This window comes from Trichoplusia ni, chromosome 21, assembly GCF_003590095.1.
Source record: "Trichoplusia ni isolate ovarian cell line Hi5 chromosome 21, tn1, whole genome shotgun sequence".
NCBI lineage: Eukaryota > Metazoa > Arthropoda > Insecta > Lepidoptera > Noctuidae > Trichoplusia > Trichoplusia ni.
The window spans coordinates 6,617,950-6,639,295 of NC_039498.1; the positions used below are offsets into that span (position 1 = coordinate 6,617,950).

A 21,346-nucleotide genomic window follows, 5' to 3' on the forward strand; every position below is an offset into this window, starting at 1 on the left:
AACAAAAAATATAAAAAAAAACTTACACAAAAATAAAACTGTATAAGTACTTTACGATCTCAAGGCGAATAGCTACCGACAATAATCTAAAAAAAAAAAGACAAATTTATAATCATAATAATAATAAAAAAATAATACTACGTAGATCGTAGATCTGACCGCAAAAGTGTAAAAAAAAAAGTGTCAAAATTACGTTTTCACTGGAGGATGGTACAAGAATGTCACTTAAGTACAGTAAGTCTTAAGTAAGTAGCCGTATTTCAAAAGAAAAAACTTAATTTTTCATTTTGTAAATTTGTATAAAAATAAACGTGTATATTACAATAAGTACTATTTTTTATTATCGAGCAAAATCACCGCTTCGAACAAAAAAGAAATCATTAAATCAATCGGGTTATACAAATTTACAAAATACAAAAAAAAAGTGAGAGGCTTACTATAACCAAAGAATCCAATCGTTTATTGTCAAGCCTTTTAGAACTTAGGTGTAAAGCGGTGACGACGTATGGCAGCGACAAACGAGAAAAAAAATCGACGAAAAAAACCATCGTAATTAAAAATATCTTTTTTTTTCTCATTTATTTATAACTATCATATCTATATACCTATACATATAACTAAGTTAATATTTTACATGGATCGTCTTTGGAATCAAGACATTTAAAAAAAAACGTTTTTTTTTCTCATCCACCTTCAGACTGATGTTATGTTATAAAACTATTATCTATGGTCTAATAATATACACATTATAACTATAGAGTCCGAAATATAAGTCACTACGCACTGCTTAACATTTTTCGATGAATTCATAATTTTTAATACAATAATTCTTTGGAACTCTCGTCCTTGTTAACCGACTTCAAAAGGGGGTTACAGAGTTTTTAATCGAGTTTGACGTTTGATTCGATGACGTAACCGTTATGACGTAACACGGGATAAGTACCCATTATAAGGCGGACCCGCTAATCGGGCATTGGGTAGAAACAGATACAAAACATTATATGCAGCCGTGTGACGTCATAGGTCAGTATTCTCAATTCGAAATGTCATGTTTAGTAAATTCGTAGTTGCAAGAAAATTTTAAGAAAAGTTTTTTCAAGAAAATAATGTTTAAACATACAAAATATAACGGAAATATACTGTCATATTTTGAATACCACCTTTGTTTATATAAACAAACACATTTATTGATGTTAATAATTGTATGTTTAAAAAATACTTTACGTAAAAATTTTGACTATAATTTAAAAAAGTACTTTTTTAGTAAACGTCTATAACTTGCATAAAAAACTGAATTAAAAAGCGAAAGCTAAAAAAAGGGGTATTTATAATATGCCAACTGTAAACCGTTACATCTTATATGTAAACTATTCAATAAAGAAAAATATCGGAAAACAAAGATTTTTTGAAAAGAGCTATTTTTAACAAACCTTTTACCCGAAAAAAGCTTATCAAAAACAGCGAAAGAAACATAATTAAATTGTAGAGAGCTAAAAAGACATCATTTACTCAAACGCCAAACTCAACAGTCACTGGTAATTAAAAATGTCGATTTTTTTTATTAAAAAAAAAAACCTGAACTTAAAATAAAACCTTATGATTAAGCATTACATTTTTACTTATGGCATTCTTCCGTTGGGAAGACAGTGTCCCACTCCCGTTCAACGGGTTTAAAAATAATAAAGAAATAATAATAAAATGCAAATTTTGGTTCACACTTTTTCATGGATTTTTGTCGAAGAAAAATGTTGAAAAAACATTTTTTTTAGAAGAAAATTGTCGCGTTGTTTAATTTATTATTTGAATAACATATTATATACAGGTAGTTAGAGTTAATTAATAAATATATAAATTGTTTTGGATGCTTGATTGAGTTTCATGCAAGATTATAATATTTTACAGTAATCAAAAAATCATTTCATCAATAGCTACTTTAACACCTGTATATTTTTGGACTTAAATTTCAGAAAAAAAATTCTTAAAGAACAACATTCCTACCAAGAAAACCTTTAAATTATTCTCATAAACTCCGAAAAAACAGAATTTCTTTTTTTACCAATAAAATCTCAAACCTCCCAAAAAGCCTTTTCCTCAACATTTTCCTTCGACACTTGTCCATACAAGTGTCAGACCGTTCCACAGCTCGGCCAGTCCGGGCTAGTGCGTGTGAGCGGGCGCAGTGCGTAGTAGCGGCGGGCGTCGCTATTGGGGCGGCGCCCCCGTGGGCGGCTGCCCGGGCAACTGGCCCATGCCCTGGGGAAACAAAAACAGTAACAATAATCACCACAACTTTCATACAACGCCATCTAGTGTCACGCTAAGCATAACTTGTAATATGAGTACTATCAAAATGATATATATATGTATTTTTGTATTTAATTTCTAAATACATAGGTAGTATAAAAGAAAATTGCACCCAGACACAGAACATAAATGTCTGTGCTCATCACACATTTTTTTATCCTGGGTGGGAATCGACGTACGGTATAGCAGTCACTAATAAAATAAAATAATATCTGTAGAGTTTCCTTTCTATTAAAAAATAGCTCTTGAATTAAAGGACTTAATCTTTCTGTCAATGCATCTAAACTTAGAACAAGTATTCACACGGGTATCGAACGCGCGTGTAAGTGGACAAGCATCTAAATGCAGATCGGATTTCGAACTTTCTCATAAACAACCATAATTTATGAATTCTTTTTTCTTTTTCATGAGGACTTTGGCTTAAGAATGAGAATGCATATCGTATAATATAATATATCATATCGTATCTATTGATCTTGTAGAATATAAAAATTAGACGTCACATGCAAATAAATGTTGTGGGCATGCCTGTCGTGCCCACAACGATGGATCTGAGCCTGAAGACCTGCAGGATATGGAAGCCATTTTTTTGTATAAAGCTATAGGTAGTGTATAAATGACTAGTGTTGTACCGGCATGGGCTGGTAGTGCTGTAGCGGCGCGGGCAGCAGTTTGGGCGCCTCCTCCGCCTTCTCCTCCTCGCGGCGCTTCAGACACGCCGCCTTCGGATTTAAGTTGCGTTCTGTGGACAAATCATAGTTAAAAGTTTACTAATTGTAATATTAAATAGGTTTCTTTGTTTGATCAATTATGTCTAATTTTTAAGTTTAATTAATAACAATAGATTTTTTTCAGACACTTTTTTCCGTTTCCAATCTCACCGGATTCAGTCGAATGCCGTTTTACGGGAGCAAAGACCACAGACAGTGAAAGTCAGACAAGCATTCTTTAAACTTGTGTTCAATTAAATCACGGAACTTGGCACAAAGGGATATCTTTAACTCAAGCTTAGAATAATTTTTGAGTTTGACAAAACGCGATGTACCCTCGCTTTCAGTTTTTTTACTGATACAGAATCGATATTAAGGACTCTATTTGGATCCGAAACTAGTCGGGCAATCCCGATAATACGCGTGAGTAATTGAATCATTTTCACAACAGATACTATAAAAAACCGTTTTTTCAACTGACTTAAGAGAAGCAAGAATTCGGCATATTTTCTTCGGACTCGATGGTCCAATTTTTTTTGTTCTGTTTTTGATTTAAAGTCATTATAAATTTTATGTCGGTTGTACGTATTTTTTTCTTAAAAATGCGTTTATTACCAGTAGGTAAATGGCTATATGTACTGACCTCTAACTTGCTGCTCGAGCGTCATGATGACCTCGACCGCCATGTTGAGTATCCCGAGCTTGGTCTGCGGCTTGTCGCTCTTCAGGTGCGTCATACACATCCGGCCCAACTCCTTGAGAGCCTCGTTTATATCACGTATCCTTATCCTGGAAACATACACTCTTATTATTATCAAGGACTTAATTTTGTAAGTTACTTAATGTTTATTGGTTTTTGAAAATATGGTTTTTGAGTCCGTAGTAGTGATGATCTTTACGTTCAATCCTTTTATATACAGGAGGCCTTTGAGAAGCTATACGCAAAATAGCATGAGGAAGTACTAAATTGATAAATAAAAAACACAATTTTGTCAATCAACTCAACCCATCGTGGAAAGATTGGTGGAAACATAGCATTTAAATTGGTTATTACTTTTAAACGACAGTTTTTTCAAGATAAGTTTAGGGTCTTGTATGTTCATCTCAAAAAAATAGTATAAAACCATCTAAGTTTCACAATTACATTTTCAAAATACCATTAAAACATTAAGTAACTCCGACATTAATATATAAACTATCGTCTCACACATATAACATCATGGTAAACTTTATAAAACATACAAACAGACAAACACAATTAGTACAATAATATGAGTAGCAACAAACACACATAATAAAATATAGTTTGATCACAGTGTGTAAAATATCTGAAAACATCAATTAAAACACAAATATTTCGTTAAAATCATATTCTTTCAGTTTTACTATTCCCCACTTTTACAAGTAGGGAGTGGGGGGAGTCTACTAGTATCAGAAAAATAACTGAATGCATAGTGATGTTCTTGAATGTATTATGTTACTGTAAAGCCCGAAATCCGACTTCCAGTAATACTAAAGATTCATTAAATAAGTGGTCAAAATCCGAATCGTTCATATATTTATCGCAATTTCGCAATTTACCAATTTGGAAAAAAATGGCAATTGTTTCTGGCTTTTACCAGGACTAATTTCATCTTTTCCAATGATTAATTGAAAACCAGTATAGAGTGGGGTCTAATACTAAGTAGATATGTAAAATCATTCTCTTTGAATATTCTCTTACGTTTACCGATTCATGTTGGTGTACCTTAAGATTTATTAGTAAAACTTAAGATCTACCAATATTTTGGGTTTTACAGTAACATATATTTGTCTCTACATTCCTCTCAAGAATGAAAGCGACAGTATGGTACATTTGACCTCCACTGCTCTAAGCGAATTACTTCTAACTCTAAATAAATATTAAAGACATTTTTCAAAATCTAAATTTGAGTCTGTAATTTGGAAAGTGCTTATTAAACATCAAACGATAAAATAATTACACCATCACTTTTGGCTAGCTAAGAAATTAAGCAACAAATCTTTCGGCAGGTATTCAGCTTTTTTCAAAACCAAACTTTTGTCTGAGCGTATCTTTAGGCAACTGTAATAATGATACTAGTAAGCATTGAAATAATTATGGCCTCTATTCATTTTCAGCCCGTTATCGAGAGATGTCTCAATTTTTCCATTATTTTCACAATTTAACCTTTAGGCAACAATAGTTGACTACTAATACAAATAAAACATAGAACTAAAAACAAAACATGTAAAATCACTGACTGAAATCAAACCTATTCTCATAAAGTTCTCTTAAAATTGTTAATCTCTTCCACTTCTCTTAAAACTGATTAGAAAAAAGACTGATCTAACTCCCCCACTCTCTCCCATTCTATCTACTGTCGTGCATGTGAGTGCACCTTACCTCTCCGACTTCACCTCAAAACTGAATCGATTAGCAAAAAGACATCTACTCTACTCCTCCCTAATTTCTTTCTCTACTCTCCACTCTATCGAGTGCACCTTACCTCTCCGACTTCAGCTCAATACTGATTCTTTTTATAAAAAAGACATCTAGTCTACTCTTCCCTAACTTCTCCGGTCAAGTGCACCTTACCTCTCTCTCGCGTTGTTGGCCTGCCGCCTCTCTTTCTCTCGCATTGCCTTCGCCTGCGGGTCTGCCTCGTCGTCGCCTTCATCGGCGGACGAACAGCTGATGCCCAAGCATACTGTTAGCTTGTGTGTTTACAACTCGTTGTATAGTGAGGGGTACGATTCAGTGTAGTATTTGTATGTGTTCGATATTAAATGGATGTTAATTAATATTTAAAAGATCGATATTTATTCTAATCATTACATTATTTTAGAAATCAAAAATAATTACTTTAAAACTTTTAAAAGAAAGTTTCATCATTGACATTCACTGTTTTTCAAACGACTGCAAAAACGAGGTGGTTTTTCGTTCATTGTTTATAACCTCAGAACTTCTGATTTTATGAACCGTTTTCGTAATTATTTTTTTATTTAACCTGAAATAGTTGTTAATTGATCTCATAAATCCCATAATTCCATCAAGTTTGTTTCAGTAGTTTTTATTAAAAGTCTACGGTATGTAAAAAAAACATTATACAATCAGCTATTTTATTGAATAATTATACAGGGTGTCCCAAAACTCAACGATAATCTGAGACCGGATGAAAGGCCAAGTGATAACAGATCAGGGAAAAAAAACAGTTTCTAATTTTTGAAAAAAAAAAAAAAAATTTTCGTTGCATTAATTTATAGTTTCGAATAATAGAATCGTTAATGAAGATCCCGGAATTAAAATACTCACAGCGAAATTGTCACATTGGTGATCACAGGATTTAAAAATGCGAAGAGGGATGTCGAATTTCAACTTTTAAAATGTCTCTTATCGCTGAACTGAGTGATATATTTTTCCCTCATCTGTTATCACTTGGCCTTTCATCCGGTCTCAGATTATCGTTGAGTTTTAGGACACCCTGTATATCCATCAAAATAAAAATATTTATCAGTACTGTAATTGTATACATATACACACATTGAATCGTACCCAATCATCATGTTTGTCCTAAACCTAGTTCACCTAAATATATTGTAACATATAACATATATTATGACCTCACCTCTGAGCGGCGCGAGAGAGAGAGCACTGCCGACCTGCGTCTTATAACTAGTGAGATTATTTGTATGTTTGTTTTAGACACTTGAGCTTTGGACCGCAATGATTTACCTTTTTTCACGGATTTAAATGGATTATAATTATTTTAATATGGAATAAAGATGTTTATGTACATTTAGGTTAAATTGATATCTTTTTTTAAATATTAGACGGATCTTTGTAATGTATGTAATGATATGTTATATACAAAAAGCCATGAGTTAAATGTTAAAGCAAATTTATAGGATCTGTTATATTTTTCCAAAAAGATCCGAAATTAGATTAGTTAAAATCTCTATTTTCTAAATTAAATTCTAATTCAATTATTTTCTATTGCATTATATTGTTTGTTAATATTTGCATGTCTTTTGACTGACAATTTACTGAAAATCTATTGAACTTCAGTAATTTGAATAAGAACATTATATATGCCACATTTAAAACTAATACACAAAATTTTTGACATTGCCTATTAATAATTATAACAATTGCATTTTTTTGTGAAATCAGTGTAATTTTATTACCATCTTAAAAAAATGTTCTTTCAAACTATTAAAAATATATTCTGTATTTTTTTTTGTATTAATTATTCCTTGTTATTTCTATGACAGTTATAGCATAAACAACAGACCATAGTGCAGTTTATATAAAGCTCAAGTGTCTTGTGCCGCGAGTACCTCCCAGCTGTTAATAAGCCATGTTTCATGTTATTATGATGATATGATCACCAGGTGATGGACGATGATGATTTGTTAAGGATTGTAAATGATAACGGATTTACGGATTTCCCGGATGTGGATCTTAAAATGTTGTGATGATGAAAAATAATGTAGTGGGCGTTAAAAAGTTATTAGAGATTTGTAATTGATGATTTGATGATGAAATCCAGATTTACGGATGTCAACGGATGTGGAGGATTTATTGACATTTGACCTATAGTTTTGGAAGTAGGGTTATGTACACGTCTTTGCTACTATTTTGTGTTATAAAGTAGTACTCTATAATTTCGTCAAATACTTGTATGTTTGATGAAATTTTCATCTAAAAAATGAGGTAATGTAAAAATAATCTCTAAAGTCTACAAATACAATTTATCCGCAAGAGACCAAGCTTGGTGATTTATGCTCAATCCTTTCCTATAAACTAGGCCTTTGCCCAACAGTGGGACTTACAAAAAACCGTTTAATATCAATTAATAATTTTATTGATATTAATCTTAAAGATAACATATTACAGATATCAAATTATTATTTACTTTAAATTTAATTTCCACCTAGAAATCGCCAATAGACCTAAAAAATCTAGACTTACCTTCTACCTAGGAGCAACACAAAATGGACTTTATAGAAAAGACAATAAAGTTTAAAATAGGACATTTTACACACTGTGACCCTGTTAGATAATGGTGTGAGGCTGAAACTTAACACATGTTAGTATATTATGTACAGATATATATAATATGTATGTATGTTTGTTGGGTTGGTGATAATATATGTGGAAAAAGGAAAACATTTATTATTTAAGATGTACTAAAATTATGATTAAAAATTGTTTTAAATTTTGGATACGAGGTTTGAACCTGCAACCTCTTGCATAATAACCCGCAAATGTAACTATAATTGTAAGCATTACATTTAATAGGAAAAGATTTCCAAAAATATTATCACCAAAATATCAATAGAAATATGATTATCATGGAAAACAAATGAAAAACATAATTAAACTAAAGAAAAAGTATTTTTTTATAATAAAATTAATGTTCATTAATAAAGAGATAGAAAAAAATGTTTACCACGATAAATTTTATATGTATGAGACCTTTACAATAATAAGACAAATAGAATAGGAAACAAACTATAATTAAGTCTAAAAGTAAGACTGTTTGCAGTTGCGGAAGCAAGACGCAATATAATAATATATCCAGAGACTCAAAATCTGAATTCAGAATAAATTACATCCGTATCCAGAGTCGGTTGTTTCGCTTTCACAACGTCATGAATCGAATATAACGTAATATATTTCAAAACTTTAAATATATTTTTATACATTTTCAATTTCTATTTATAACGCACTAATCTATTTGTCTTTTATTTAATAAGAATGTATAAATACCAAAACTGATCGATCAAATATCTCAATCAGTTTTAGTATAAATAAGTTGAAGAGCAAAACTGATGTATTGTCATTAGAGAAAGGATATTTACTTAAACCCCAAAAAAATACGGACATAGTACACTCAGATCGATACGAATCTCAAATCTGTATCCAGAGCCACAAGATCCGTACCCAGAGACTCAAGATCCGTATCCAGAAACTCAAAATCCGTATCCAAAGACCTAAGATCCGTATCTAGATACATACGATCCGTAACCAGAGCCTCGAAATCCGTATCCAGAGACTCAAGTCCCCTACGCAGAGACTCTAAATTCGTATCTGAGCCACAAGATCCGTATCAAGAGTCTTCAGATCAGTACCCAGAGCAACTCAAAACACCTAAATTTACTATACCAACAACAAAACATCCTTTATCTAACGTCGCAACATAGCCATTAATGGTAATATAGTGGCACCTCTCTCGCACGTTGTTGGCCTGGCGGCGCTCTCTCTCGCGCGCGGCCTTCGTGTCGGGGTCGAGGTCGTCCTCGTCGGCGGACGAGCAGCTGGGCATTGCGGGGTTGGTCGAGCTTTTGGTGGGTTTAGGTTCCATTTGTATTTAAGACTTGTTGATTTGCATAACGTTTGGTGGTCAGGTGTAAATAGGTTTGGTTATGATATGAAATGGTTTTTCATCGTAACATAAAACGTATTAAAGTTTAGACTGAGGTTATAAAGGGCTGTTTTTTAATCAAATTAAAATTTGTGGAGAGAGTATTTTCATGAGGCTAATATTTTACTTAGTTTTCTTACTACTGTTTCAAGAATTTTTTGATTTGTCAAAAGATAGATGTTTTAATCTGCCATTAAAGAAAATGAAGATTACACTTTTCGTTAGTTTTGTAAAAAAATATACTCATTAAAATTACCAAATTAAAAACCTATTTACACGTAACTTATACAATAATCGATAAATAAATGGATTATCGATTAAGTCTATCGACTAATGAAAGATTGATCGAAGATAAGTGATGCAAGTCAACATCTCAAATGTAAGACCAATCTTAAATAGGCCTAGACTTTAACTTATACTTATCTAGGACATAATCAGGCCGAGATATATAAACGATGATTTTGAAAGATTAGTCAGTGACCAAGGACAGAAATTTTTTAATACCTAGCAAGTAGTTCCATTTGTACATGGACCTATGACCAGAAGTGGGATATGCCCTGTGTTACATGGATATTTACTTCTCAATGACAAAATAGTAACTATTTTTTTTACTTAAATCAATATTTCACACCGTTGAAGCATAAAAACAGAAACCTCCTGATGTAGTCGGGTAAACAGAATTGCTACTAGTAAATCGTTTAGTTATCTTGGCCTGTAGAAAATAATCATTCGGATTATTTATCAACCCACCAGAGCAAATTTTAATATAGAAAAAAAATATATCTTTCATCTTTAAATGCAAACAAAGCCAGATTGTTTTGATCTAGTGGATTAATAAATGTCCCTTTTGGTGTTCAGAAGATATTAATGTCTCGGAAAAGTCCAGTAGAAATAGAAAATATCGCTTCTATAAATGTGATATTAAAAATTTTCAATTTGTATGAAAATCTAAATCAAAGTTAACTTTCTAGAAAACTGTGGTTCAAAATTAGCCCAAAATTTTAATATGGTAACATGGATTTCATTTAGCTCCTCTGTAAACAATAATTAAAAGCGGTCACCATAGCCGAAATCGTCTGGGAAGTATATGAATCAACATGTGAAAATTTCACTTTCCAATGTGAAGCTAATATTGGCGACTGTGTACGACCATGTTCAATAACACTATACCAATAATTACATTACACAGACCCAAAAAATCCTTTAAAAAAAAAAAAAAACCGTTTCTCCTACCAATCTTTTCCGAAACATCTTGGACTAATGATTTGTATGGTCAAAATGTGGTATATATAGTACATGACACTATGAAACACTTACTATCTCCTCGAGCGCTTGGTGCTGGGCGGTTTGGCTGCCAGGGCGTCTCCCGACCCTGAGGATGACGGCTTCGAGTCCAACCCTGAGTCCGGAGGTTCTTTGCGTTTCTCTGTAATTGAAAATAGACTTAATGTGGAAGGTTTAAGGTATAATTTAGTTTGATTTATTGTTTATGCGTGCGCGTATGACTTTGATGATAACGAAAAAAATATGTTTGTCCAGAAATGGGCGTCCTTGTGCATGCGACTTAAATGTTTTTGAAACCCCAGCGACAGAAAGATTAAATTGCTTAGTGAATCTTTAAGCATGATTTGTTTGTTTGGAAGCCTTTATGGATCAAATATTTACACTTTGAGGGCTCTCGAGACCATGAAAAATGTGTCTCTCAAACTCAAACTCAAAGGAGTCGCAGGTTCGAGTCTTGTCTGATGTTTCAATTCTTATTTTGCATTATTGTCTAAGTATGTTTATGTGCACATGACAAGTAATTTATTTTCGATCTCACAATCAAAAATTCTTGGCTTAAAATATATTAAGTAAGTTTCCAAAAACTTCCCTTTTAAGAGGGCGTAATGTCATATAGAAAGATACTAACTGGTGTTGGGCAGTACGTGGCGTTCCATCTTGATGGGCGGCTCCGCGTGCAGCGCTAGCGCCGCGCCCAACCGTGGGACTGGAACCAATGTACATCATAAGTCAATACTATAGCACAGGCGAACCAATGGCACGTGACACAATATTTTGGGCACGTCGCAGAATTAGGTATTTTAAGACGATCAATTTGATAGTATTTATAATTATTATTTTCCAAATAATCAGAAAGTCTAAATTATTTGATGGCACGCGAATGACTCCATTAAACTTTTTTTTAGAAAAAATGGCACGTTGATGCATAAAGGTTCGCCTTCCCTGCTCTAGCACTTAGCTGTTACCTAACTCAGTTGTCGATCTCTTTCTAAGCGACTTCAAAAAGGACTTCAGGACAAGCATTTGTGTGTGATCCACGAATGCTTGTTCTAAGTCTGAGTATCTTCGTTTTGTATGTTTGTGAAGCCCGCGCGACACAAGGATAACCAGCGAGAATCTCCTCAGAGGTAGAGTTTCATAGTAAACATAGACTACAAAGTGGTGTCACCACAGATTTACTTTAAAGTATGTCCTGTCAGTTATGCGCAGGAAATTCAAATTCTCGTTTTTATATTTGTGTTTCTTTTTGTATGTTGTGGGTACACTAGTCTATAGATACTAATATATAAAACTGAAGAGTTTGTTTGTTTGAACGCGCTAATCTCAGGAACCACTGGTTCAAATTAAAAAAATATATTAGTATTGAATAGACCTTTCGCCGAGGAAGGTTTTAGGCTATATACTATCACGCTGCGACTAATAGTAGCGAAGAAGCACGCGGGCAAAGTCGCGGGTCAGCTAGTTAATAAATAAGTGGGTGTTGGTCTCACCGGCGGCGGGCTGGTGGGGATGGTGGTGGTCCTGCGGGTAGAGGTCGGGCGCCTCCGCGTGGTTGCGGAGCACGTTGATGGCGTCGTCCAGCCGCTCCTCCATGCGCGCGCCCTGCGCCGGTACGTGGGTTAGTGTGGGGTCATGTACACCTTATAGTGGTAGCGGTAAGGGGCATAATTGTAGTTGGGAGGTTTGATGGTTCTAGGCACATGTTTAGACCTAATTCAAATTATTATATGTCTCACAATGTTGGGTTAAGAGTCATAGTTGTTGTTGGAAGTATTGATGGTTCTAAGCACATGTTTAAACTGAATTCTAAGTACTAGCCGTTGCAGTTTCCCTCTGGTAGACATAAAAATGTACATATCTAGAAACACGTTTTATTTTATAAGAGATAAGGTTTTTATAAGGTTCAAAACCCTTCGTAGTAAGATCAATAATATTATTTACTTTAAACATTATGCAGATAGGTCGAATTTGCAACAACTACATTCGAGTATACAATAGAAACATAGAAATACTGGAATTTTGTATTAAGAAAAAAATTTGAACCAATTTTATGGTAATAAGATCTAATCTATTTAGTTTAATTAACCAGTCTTATAAGACCTACAAATAATAGATTTTACTATATATTTATTACTAACATATTAAAGTAATACACAGTTAAATAAACGAACATTAAAAACAACTAATATTCACATACAAACGCAAATAAACAGACATACAGCACACCATGCCACATAACGTCTATACATATATACAAGGAAAGAAAGAGACGAACATAAGTTTTGTATAGCGCTATCTCGCTCTAAAGACCAAGACTAAAAAAGTAAGGTAAATATTTATATTGTTGCTTATGTTTTGTCTCTTTCTTTTATAAGAAACATTAACAATAGTTTTGAAGATGGTTATTAGAGTTTATATGCTGTGGAATATACTGAATTTAATTAGTTTTATATAAACAGATTTGTTTTCAAAATGACTCAAAATTCTAAAGCATTCTTGTTATGTTTTAATCCGCAGTGGGTCCAATAAGCTGATATTTTATAATATCTTGATAAGAGAAAAAAACTTCTCCATTATCTTTGGAAATCTGTCTGAAGAAATGAACAGATTTTCTTTCGTCATATACCCTATTGTATAGTCTGTCTGACAGATCAGATACGGAACAGAACTTTTTTTGCCAAATAACCCATTGTAAGTCTGTCAGATTAAACAGTTATTTCGTTAAATACCCTATTTTATAATCAGTCTGACAAAATCAAAATGATAGGCCGTTTTCCAGGCACTTTTAAAACGTTACAGTAATGAGTCTAGTTGCACATTAACGGTCTAAACAGTTTTTTTAACTACCTTATTGTATAATCTGTCTGACGAAATCGAAATCAAAAGTTTTTTTTTCAAATAGGTCGTTTTCCAGGCACTTTTTCACTTTACCAGGAAAAGTTACAGTTGTGACTCTAGTTGTACGTTAACGGTCTAAACAGCTCTCATTTTATTTATTTAATTATCACACTAATCTACCATTACAGGTTACTTAACCATGCGGTAACTAGGACTAAACAAAGGTCTAAGTATTTATGTGAACTAGGGTTTCAAAGATTGAATTATATTTAAATATAATTGCACATAGTTGCAGGTCTAAATTCCAGTAAGTGTTTTTGAGAACTACCCTATTGAATAATCTGTCTGACTGACGGGCTAAACAGATCTTTTTTGTCCACCACCCTATATATTTATAATATTTATATATATATATATATATTTCCACAGCATATATTCTCTGTTGATAATACTTACACAGTCAGAATGATCCCTCAGGAACCCCATGGCCTCGTCGAGCTGTCGCTGCTCGGCCGGCGCGCCCTAACAAGCGGGTCGTACAGCAAGCAGCGGGGACACGCCATAGACCACTTCATTGTAAGGGGGGAGGGTCGCTTTTTGTGTGGAGTTTTTGGGAGATATGATGTTTGGTTAAGCGAGTTTATTATATTTGATTTTTTGTTTACTAAGTTTCTGGATAAGAAACTTTGAGAGTCGAGGAGTAAGGTCGTTTTTTGAGTGGAGATGTTTTGGTCGATTTGATAGTTTGAATAGGATTTTAGTTGGACAAATTATTTTTAAATATACCTCTCTATTTTTAGCAGATTAAAGTGTCTTTATGTTGGAACTATGCTGTTATCCTGCGCGGGGCTTTTGACTGTTTCACTGGACTATAAATACTTATTTTTATTTATTCTTGTAACGTTAGAAAGAGATTTTTTTTCAATTTTTTTCATTACATTTTCAATAAAAACTAAATTTTAGTTTTAATTCCATTGACTTTAAGTTTACTCAAGAAATTATTTAATTAATAATATTTACTTTACTCGGGTTAATTCGTTTATTAGTGTAATAAAAAAAACTGACTGAATGGATAAAACAAAAATTATAGGGTTTTTTTTAACCGTAATCTGTTATTATATTTATTTATTACCAAGTGATACGTTTTTTCAACTTCTTATTATTAAATGATTTCGCGGTTTTCCCGGACAATGTAATTTAATCTAAAAATGATCTCTAAAGTAAATGGTATCAAAAAAACTACCAATACAGCTAAGAAAACTTCAAAATTTCTACCAAACTACTAAATCTAGTTATCTATAGTCTATGGGCACTAGTCCTCACTTCTTGCTGACTATTAACACAACAAAAAACACAAAAATATACACAAAATATGTCATACGAACTCTGATCACAAAAATATTAATAATTGATGCCCACGCATTAAAATTGGTATAATCAAAATTGTTAATATGCGTAAGGCCTTTGCTAAGAGACTAGAAAGACTTTAGCCCAGCATTGGGCAAAATTGTTTATGCAGCTTTATATCTACATGCAAATTAACTCAATATTAATTTGCCCAATAAAAGGCACTATACTAATTATCTTCCTTACTTAAAGCCATCGTTCGTATCACATACAGAAATATTAATTCAGAAAAAAAAAAACAAAAAAGAAAATTCAAAAGCATCACTTATGAAGAGATTCATATTGAAATTAATGGGGAAATATAAAATTAGTTACAAACATGCGAGAGACATGCTAAGATATTATCAATGAATGTAAAATTTATTTAGAATTTGAAATGTTGAGAAACGTTCTTATGTACAAGTAAATATTAATTATTGTAAAACTACCAGTTACAGGCACTTCAAGAGGTAACCATTATTAAGATCGATTTGAGATTTTGAAACTGCTCGGATAATTACATTAAAAAAACTGCTTATCTTTTTTTTTTGTATTTGGAAAACAATAGTAACGTTATTGTTAATTATTCAATTGAATAAATTTAAATCTATATCTTATGCAAGTCAGAGTTGCTAATCGAAAATGGTCTCACGAGAACATAAAATCGGAATATAAAAACTAAGTTTTTATCATGGTTATAAACTATCTATGCATCAAATTTAATCCAAATCCGTTGATTGGTTTTTGATAGAAAAAGTAACAAACACCTAGTTTTGATACTCACACACTTTTGGGTTCATAATATTTAGGGGATAGTGACAGATTTAAAAAGGCTACTTCACCCCAAAGTATTTTAGCAACATTTCTCAACATTTCAAACTACAATATTACTAATAATTAAACTATATTCTCTAACTTCTTTCATTTCCATAGTTTTTGTGGGACTCGAGTAAAATGCTGGCTAAAGGTACGTCGACAAGCAAACGGACGATGTTATTATTTTATATTTATATTTTTGAAGTGTGCTCATGATGTAGTGGTTATAGAATAAAAATATATAAGTAAATAAATTATTAAATTAAGTTTTTGTTCAATCTAAATTTGGAAGGAAAAGGCTTTTTCAAGTGGGCAGCACAAGTTGATAATACGAATCATAAAAAATATTTTTTTAAGTTAAAGAGGGCATTCCATGCCCAACAGTGGGACAGATGATGACTTAAGTAAATTAGTATTTCATCTATAAAGTGTTCAATATTCAAACAATTTAATCTTGTACAGATAAATGTCAAGATACATAATTCTAAGTCACGTTATTAAAAAGAACGTTATACAAAACGCTTTTTAGTTAGATTAAATGATTTCTCTAATGAGTCACTCATTAAAATTACCTTTGAATAACCTACTAAGTTTAGGATTACTTCTTCTACTTTGTGTCTACATCATAAGCACATTTCCGTATAAAAAACCAGTACGTTTAACTCGAATACTGACATACAACAGGGCTGTATACAGGGTGTTGTTTGGGTATGTTGGTGCGTCAAATATGGGTCGAAAATATTAGTCAAGAGATTTAGTTTTATTCATCGAATAATATATTTTAACATTGCTTTATATTTTGTCTTCATAGCAAAATTTTATCATTAGTTAATTATGGTTTACTCTGCACAAAAAAGAAAAACACTTTTAAAAAATTAAAAAAAATAAAACAGATTTTATTACATCTGAGGGTTTAGTCAATTCCACATTGCATTATTTTAAAAAAAGAATATAAAATCTATAGAATTGACAAGGGACGTGACTTGCTTATTTTAGATAAGCGACATTATTTGACTTGTCAGTTCAATAACTTTAATTTTGTGACTAAAAACGTTCAGAGAAATGCAATTTATCTTCCAAGCGTCATCGAACAAGTCAAATCAATTCCATTTCAATTTCTTAAAGGTTATTTACAATATAATCTTATTAAGTTCTATAGAGTACTGACCAAAATCAGCCTAAACTAACAAGTTTAGGCTCTGCCTTTAATTTTTATAATAACTATCGTGAGACTGATTCATAATTAAATGATATATATGACATAAATTAAATGAGCAGTTTCGGACCCAGTCGGAGTCCTTAATCATGAGCTGACTCTGCAGGATCGCGAGTCGAACTGTCCCTAAAAACCTGTGTTTCAGGCAAATTGAATCATCATAGCCCATAGTCTCAACCTTAAACCTGACGCACCGACTATCCCAGACATCCTTGTACTACATCCTGGTGAGTTAGACATATATAGGTAGACAGGCCCACATACAGCACTGACCATGACGGGAGGGAACACGGCGAGCGGCGCGTGGTGGCCGTTGGCCAGCGGCGGCGGCAGCGCGTGCGCGTGCGGCGTCGACGCGGACGGCGGCGACGACACGCCCGACGATACCCAGTTCGTTTGCTGGAATTGTTGGGAGAAATGTGTTAGCGTGTTTAAAGAAATTATGTTTTTCTTTATGTCGGATAAAATTGATATTTTTGCATTATAATTATTTTTTTTTAAATTATATTGAAGTGGATTTCTTAATTCCGAGTTTGAGAGGATTTAGACTGTCAATCTGACCAGCAGATAACTCAAAATTTCTGATTGGTTACTAAAGTGTAACTCGGTATGGAAACTGTGCACAGCGCAAGACTTCCAAACTCTAAGCATTCTAATAATTTATCAATCAAACCAGAGTAATCAACTACCTCCATGACCCAACATGGGTTTCGAACCCAAATTCTCATATATTACAAAATCTTCTCACATCAGCAAAGTTCATCATCGAAGAAGTCCCATGTCTGCAAGTTGGTATATCTTCATCAACGCTAAATACCACACACAATACAATATTCTTGATACCACATAAGTACAGGATCCGATAAAATACACAATCACATAGTAGACAACACAAGAGTGCAGTTAATATTACCTGTCCATTATGATGGTGCACATGGTGGGGATGGGGGTGGGGGTGCGCGTGCGCGGGCGAGTGCTTGAGCGGCGGGTACAGGCGCGCGTGCAGCGGCGGCGGCGAGTGCACCGGCGTGGACGGGGAGGACCCGTACGAGGACAGGCTGCCCGCCTCCGCGCCCGCCGGGCCCACGCCCGCCACCGGCGTGCTGGCCGAGCCGCCGTACATCTGGCGGGAGGGGGTTGTGAAGTGGACACGTCTTTGATTCAAATACGTAACTCATGAGAGAATATGAAGATGGTAGTATTACACAGTATCCATGTGTGGTCATTACACGAAACTAGCAGAAATTGCAAAAAAAAAAGACTACCATAAGGAAAAAAATATAAAAATATAAAACATAACCACTCCCACTTTAAGAAATTTAGTCCTTGTAGCACGAGGACTTTCGCAAATATTCAAGTCAGAGGTGCAAGACACTTAGACTTGGGGCAAGCATTGATGCTCAAAAATGCTTGGCTATCCGTCCAGTCCGAAATCCAATAAGACAGTGCCTTGATGACCCCCAAAATAATCATATCGCTACTAGTAGTCATCAGTTCTTATGGTTACCCAAGAGCAACATTTGAGTTGTGAGATGCATTTGTGTTTGTGCTGTGTTTGGGATATGTGTTCCATGATATGAGTTATTTTTTCTTACGAATGCAAGTACGACATTCCGGTGACGCACAGCAAAATTTTATGCTTAGCCGTCTTGCTACTGTCAAATGAAATGTCAAGACACAGACTGGGTGACTGCACGGATAGCCGAGTGGTTGAGGTCATCACGACTAACCCATTATGAGATGTGCCGCAGGTTAAATCCTCGCTTGTCCTGATTCTGTGTGTCTTTGTGCATGTGAGTTAAATGTTTGTGAAAACCACCCCGGTTTTTTTTTAAAGAAAAAGAACGAGACAGTGCTTATCTTCTCCCACTTGAATATTATTTGAATCTATCTTATATAAGTGACTTTTAGTTCCTTCTTATGATGGACAGCATCTACTTACAGGTTGTAACGGCGGCTTGGCGACGAGCATGGGGTCTGTGGGTGAATGGTGCGGCGCGGCGGCCCGGAATGAGGACATTGGCGGCAGGGGCAGCTCCGCGCCGCCGCCGCCCGCCTCGCCCACCGGCGCGCCCGCTATACCTGCAAACATGGACGGAGAGAGTCAAGAGAAGAAGAAGCCAATGGAATAAGTGAATCCCATGAACGTAAGCCAAGGTAAGTGAGAATATGCCTGTAATTATAAGAAATAACATCGATAATGATCGATGCTATTTCTTTCCATGAACGCTGGTTTTGCAGTTTTATGAAAGAATGTACGAGAGTCGAACTGCACCTGTTTACAGGCAAGTACTAATGTGACCTTCAAAGTTATTTTTACTTTCTCCAACTAAGAAGCTACTTATCAACAGTGAAAGAGAATATTGAGACCACTATTCCAAATATTGAAATCTGAAATCGAAGTCCTTACCTGGCGAAGTGGCATAGGGGTCGTGCTGGTAGGCGGGCGGCGGCTGGTAGTAGGGCGCCGCCCACTCGCCGCCCGCGTAGTACGCTTCCTGGTAGGGTGCGCCCGCGCCCGCGCCCTTGGGCGACGCGTACCGGCTCGGGGAGTCGTGACCGAATTCATCGCTGCCGTACTGTGGAAGATGAGGGAGAGAAATTAGATTATTGGGATTGAAACTTGGACTGCAAAATTCCGAAGAATTTGTGGGCTGAGTAAAATGGTCCGGGCTTTTTCTTCAGCTGAGTCATAGGTAGATTTGCTTTAATGAAAAAGGGTTGATATCAATCAAGAAAATGTTATAGTTGTTTTTGCAGTTTCAATTTATAATAATAAAAGCATGTTAAACATGATAGATTTATATTCTAATTTTCCTTAAGACGTCCTAAAAGACCTAGGTAACTAAAACTTATATTAAGACAAAATTGAGATTATAAGAACAGTATTTTATTATTTTACATTTCTAAATCGCAATTCAAAACGTATTGCTTCAATTAAGATTACTTTATTTGGAGCAATACGAGTAGTTTTCGTAATCCTACATGAGTCACGATAGCCACGCTCTTGCTCAGCCACCGCTAGTCCAACGTTCAAATCTGACTCAACTTAGTTTGAACTTATTTGAGACAGATTTACTCATAATGTTGATCAATGCTTTTAGGTAGGCGTATATAGCCGGTTTAAAAATAAAGGTACAACGAAAATATATTTTATTCGTGACATCAAGCATTTTTGACATATTTCCTTATTTCGATACAGAAATGTGTACGTGTCTTATTTTGCTTTGAAATACATTTTCTAATTCGTACTTTTCGATCCAGCCAGCTAGACAAAAACAATCGTACACGGAAAATAAAAAATCCTGCCTGCCAGCCTCTAAAATATCAATGCCATACTTCATTTTTCCTTCTCAAAAACGTCACGTCCGCCACTACCAAAAAGCCTTCAGGCAGTCTACAAAAGGCGACGTCAAAGCGAGAGGTCAGTACATAATATAGAGCTCCATCTCACTTCAACAGCGACACAAATCCCGGTCTAAGATCTCATAGTACAAGTCCAGTAGTCTAGTTCCAACATGGTATTAGGAGCGAGGCCACACACAACCATTGTTTACACTCCGAAAGCAACATAACTGTTAGTCACTTAAACGCTTAAAATAATTCGCCGATTAAATGAGTAAGCCCGAATTATTGGAAGCTGTCTAAATCGGGAGTTACTTTCAAAGTTTACTGAGAATTATCACCAGGGAAAACATTGAAACACCGCAGCTTGGTGTTGTAATTAGTGTCAATAACGTCTTATAACGTATGTGTTTTCTTAATGTACTGAGGTTTGGTTATACTGAAGAACATCAGTTTAGTCTCCTGAACTAATTAAAAGACTTTGTGAAAACGTTGGCTCATTTGGAGATAAGACAAAATGTGAAATGAGATAGGCGAGTGGTTGGGATAACTACGCCACACCAAGTGCTCGCGACGTGTCGCGGATTCAATCCCCGTTCAGGACAAGTCTAGGCGCCCGTATTCACCGTATAGTGTCTGTCGCGCTTTTATTAGGACTGCTGCACTCTTACATCAAAAATAAGGTGAACCTCCGGATAATAAATAATAATTAAATATGGCATGCCTATTGTAGATGATATCTAGGTAATGGTTTTATCCCTAAACATGACATTCTGAAGAATAAGTAACTCTTAATGCATGTCTCTGAAAATACATTAGAGCGCTACGTGCCACTACCCAATGTACCAAACTGACTACGCTAGCTCTCGTCATAATAAAAACCTACTAATCATTACCTTGCTACACCAGTTCCACTATTCCTGATCCCACACCACACAGACCAATTACGAGACTTAGTACGAGACCCACCTGGCACCAATGAGACCGGTCTGTCTTCCAATTGTGGGTCCACACCATAT

At 34.6% G+C, this 21,346-nt stretch overlaps 1 protein-coding gene across 5 annotated transcripts in view; it reads right to left on the reverse strand.

Moving 5' to 3' along the window:
• Positions 1 to 649: 649 nt before the first annotated feature.
• The window catches only part of LOC113504282 (protein daughterless), a 187,792-nt gene continuing 167,095 nt past the window's right edge, over positions 650 to 21,346 (reverse strand). For 3 of the 5 annotated variants that reach the window (XM_026886521.1, XM_026886522.1, XM_026886518.1), the window contains 12 exons: positions 19,393 to 19,561; positions 18,925 to 19,064; positions 17,896 to 18,105; positions 17,247 to 17,381; positions 14,021 to 14,086; positions 12,217 to 12,328; positions 11,355 to 11,432; positions 10,760 to 10,868; positions 9,246 to 9,359; positions 3,658 to 3,803; positions 2,937 to 3,046; positions 650 to 2,253 (listed from right to left, as the gene is read on the reverse strand). In XM_026886521.1, the coding sequence (XP_026742322.1) occupies positions 2,203 to 2,253; positions 2,937 to 3,046; positions 3,658 to 3,803; positions 9,246 to 9,359; positions 10,760 to 10,868; positions 11,355 to 11,432; positions 12,217 to 12,328; positions 14,021 to 14,086; positions 17,247 to 17,381; positions 17,896 to 18,105; positions 18,925 to 19,064; positions 19,393 to 19,561 (1,440 nt within the window). In that variant the 3' untranslated portion in view covers positions 650 to 2,202. Of the gene's footprint in view, positions 2,254 to 2,936; positions 3,047 to 3,657; positions 3,804 to 5,610; positions 5,707 to 9,245; positions 9,360 to 10,759; positions 10,869 to 11,354; positions 11,433 to 12,216; positions 12,329 to 14,020; positions 14,087 to 17,246; positions 17,382 to 17,895; positions 18,106 to 18,924; positions 19,065 to 19,392; positions 19,562 to 21,346 lie in introns of all 5 variants that reach the window. The other 2 variants (XM_026886519.1, XM_026886520.1) reach the window with 2 other exon arrangements.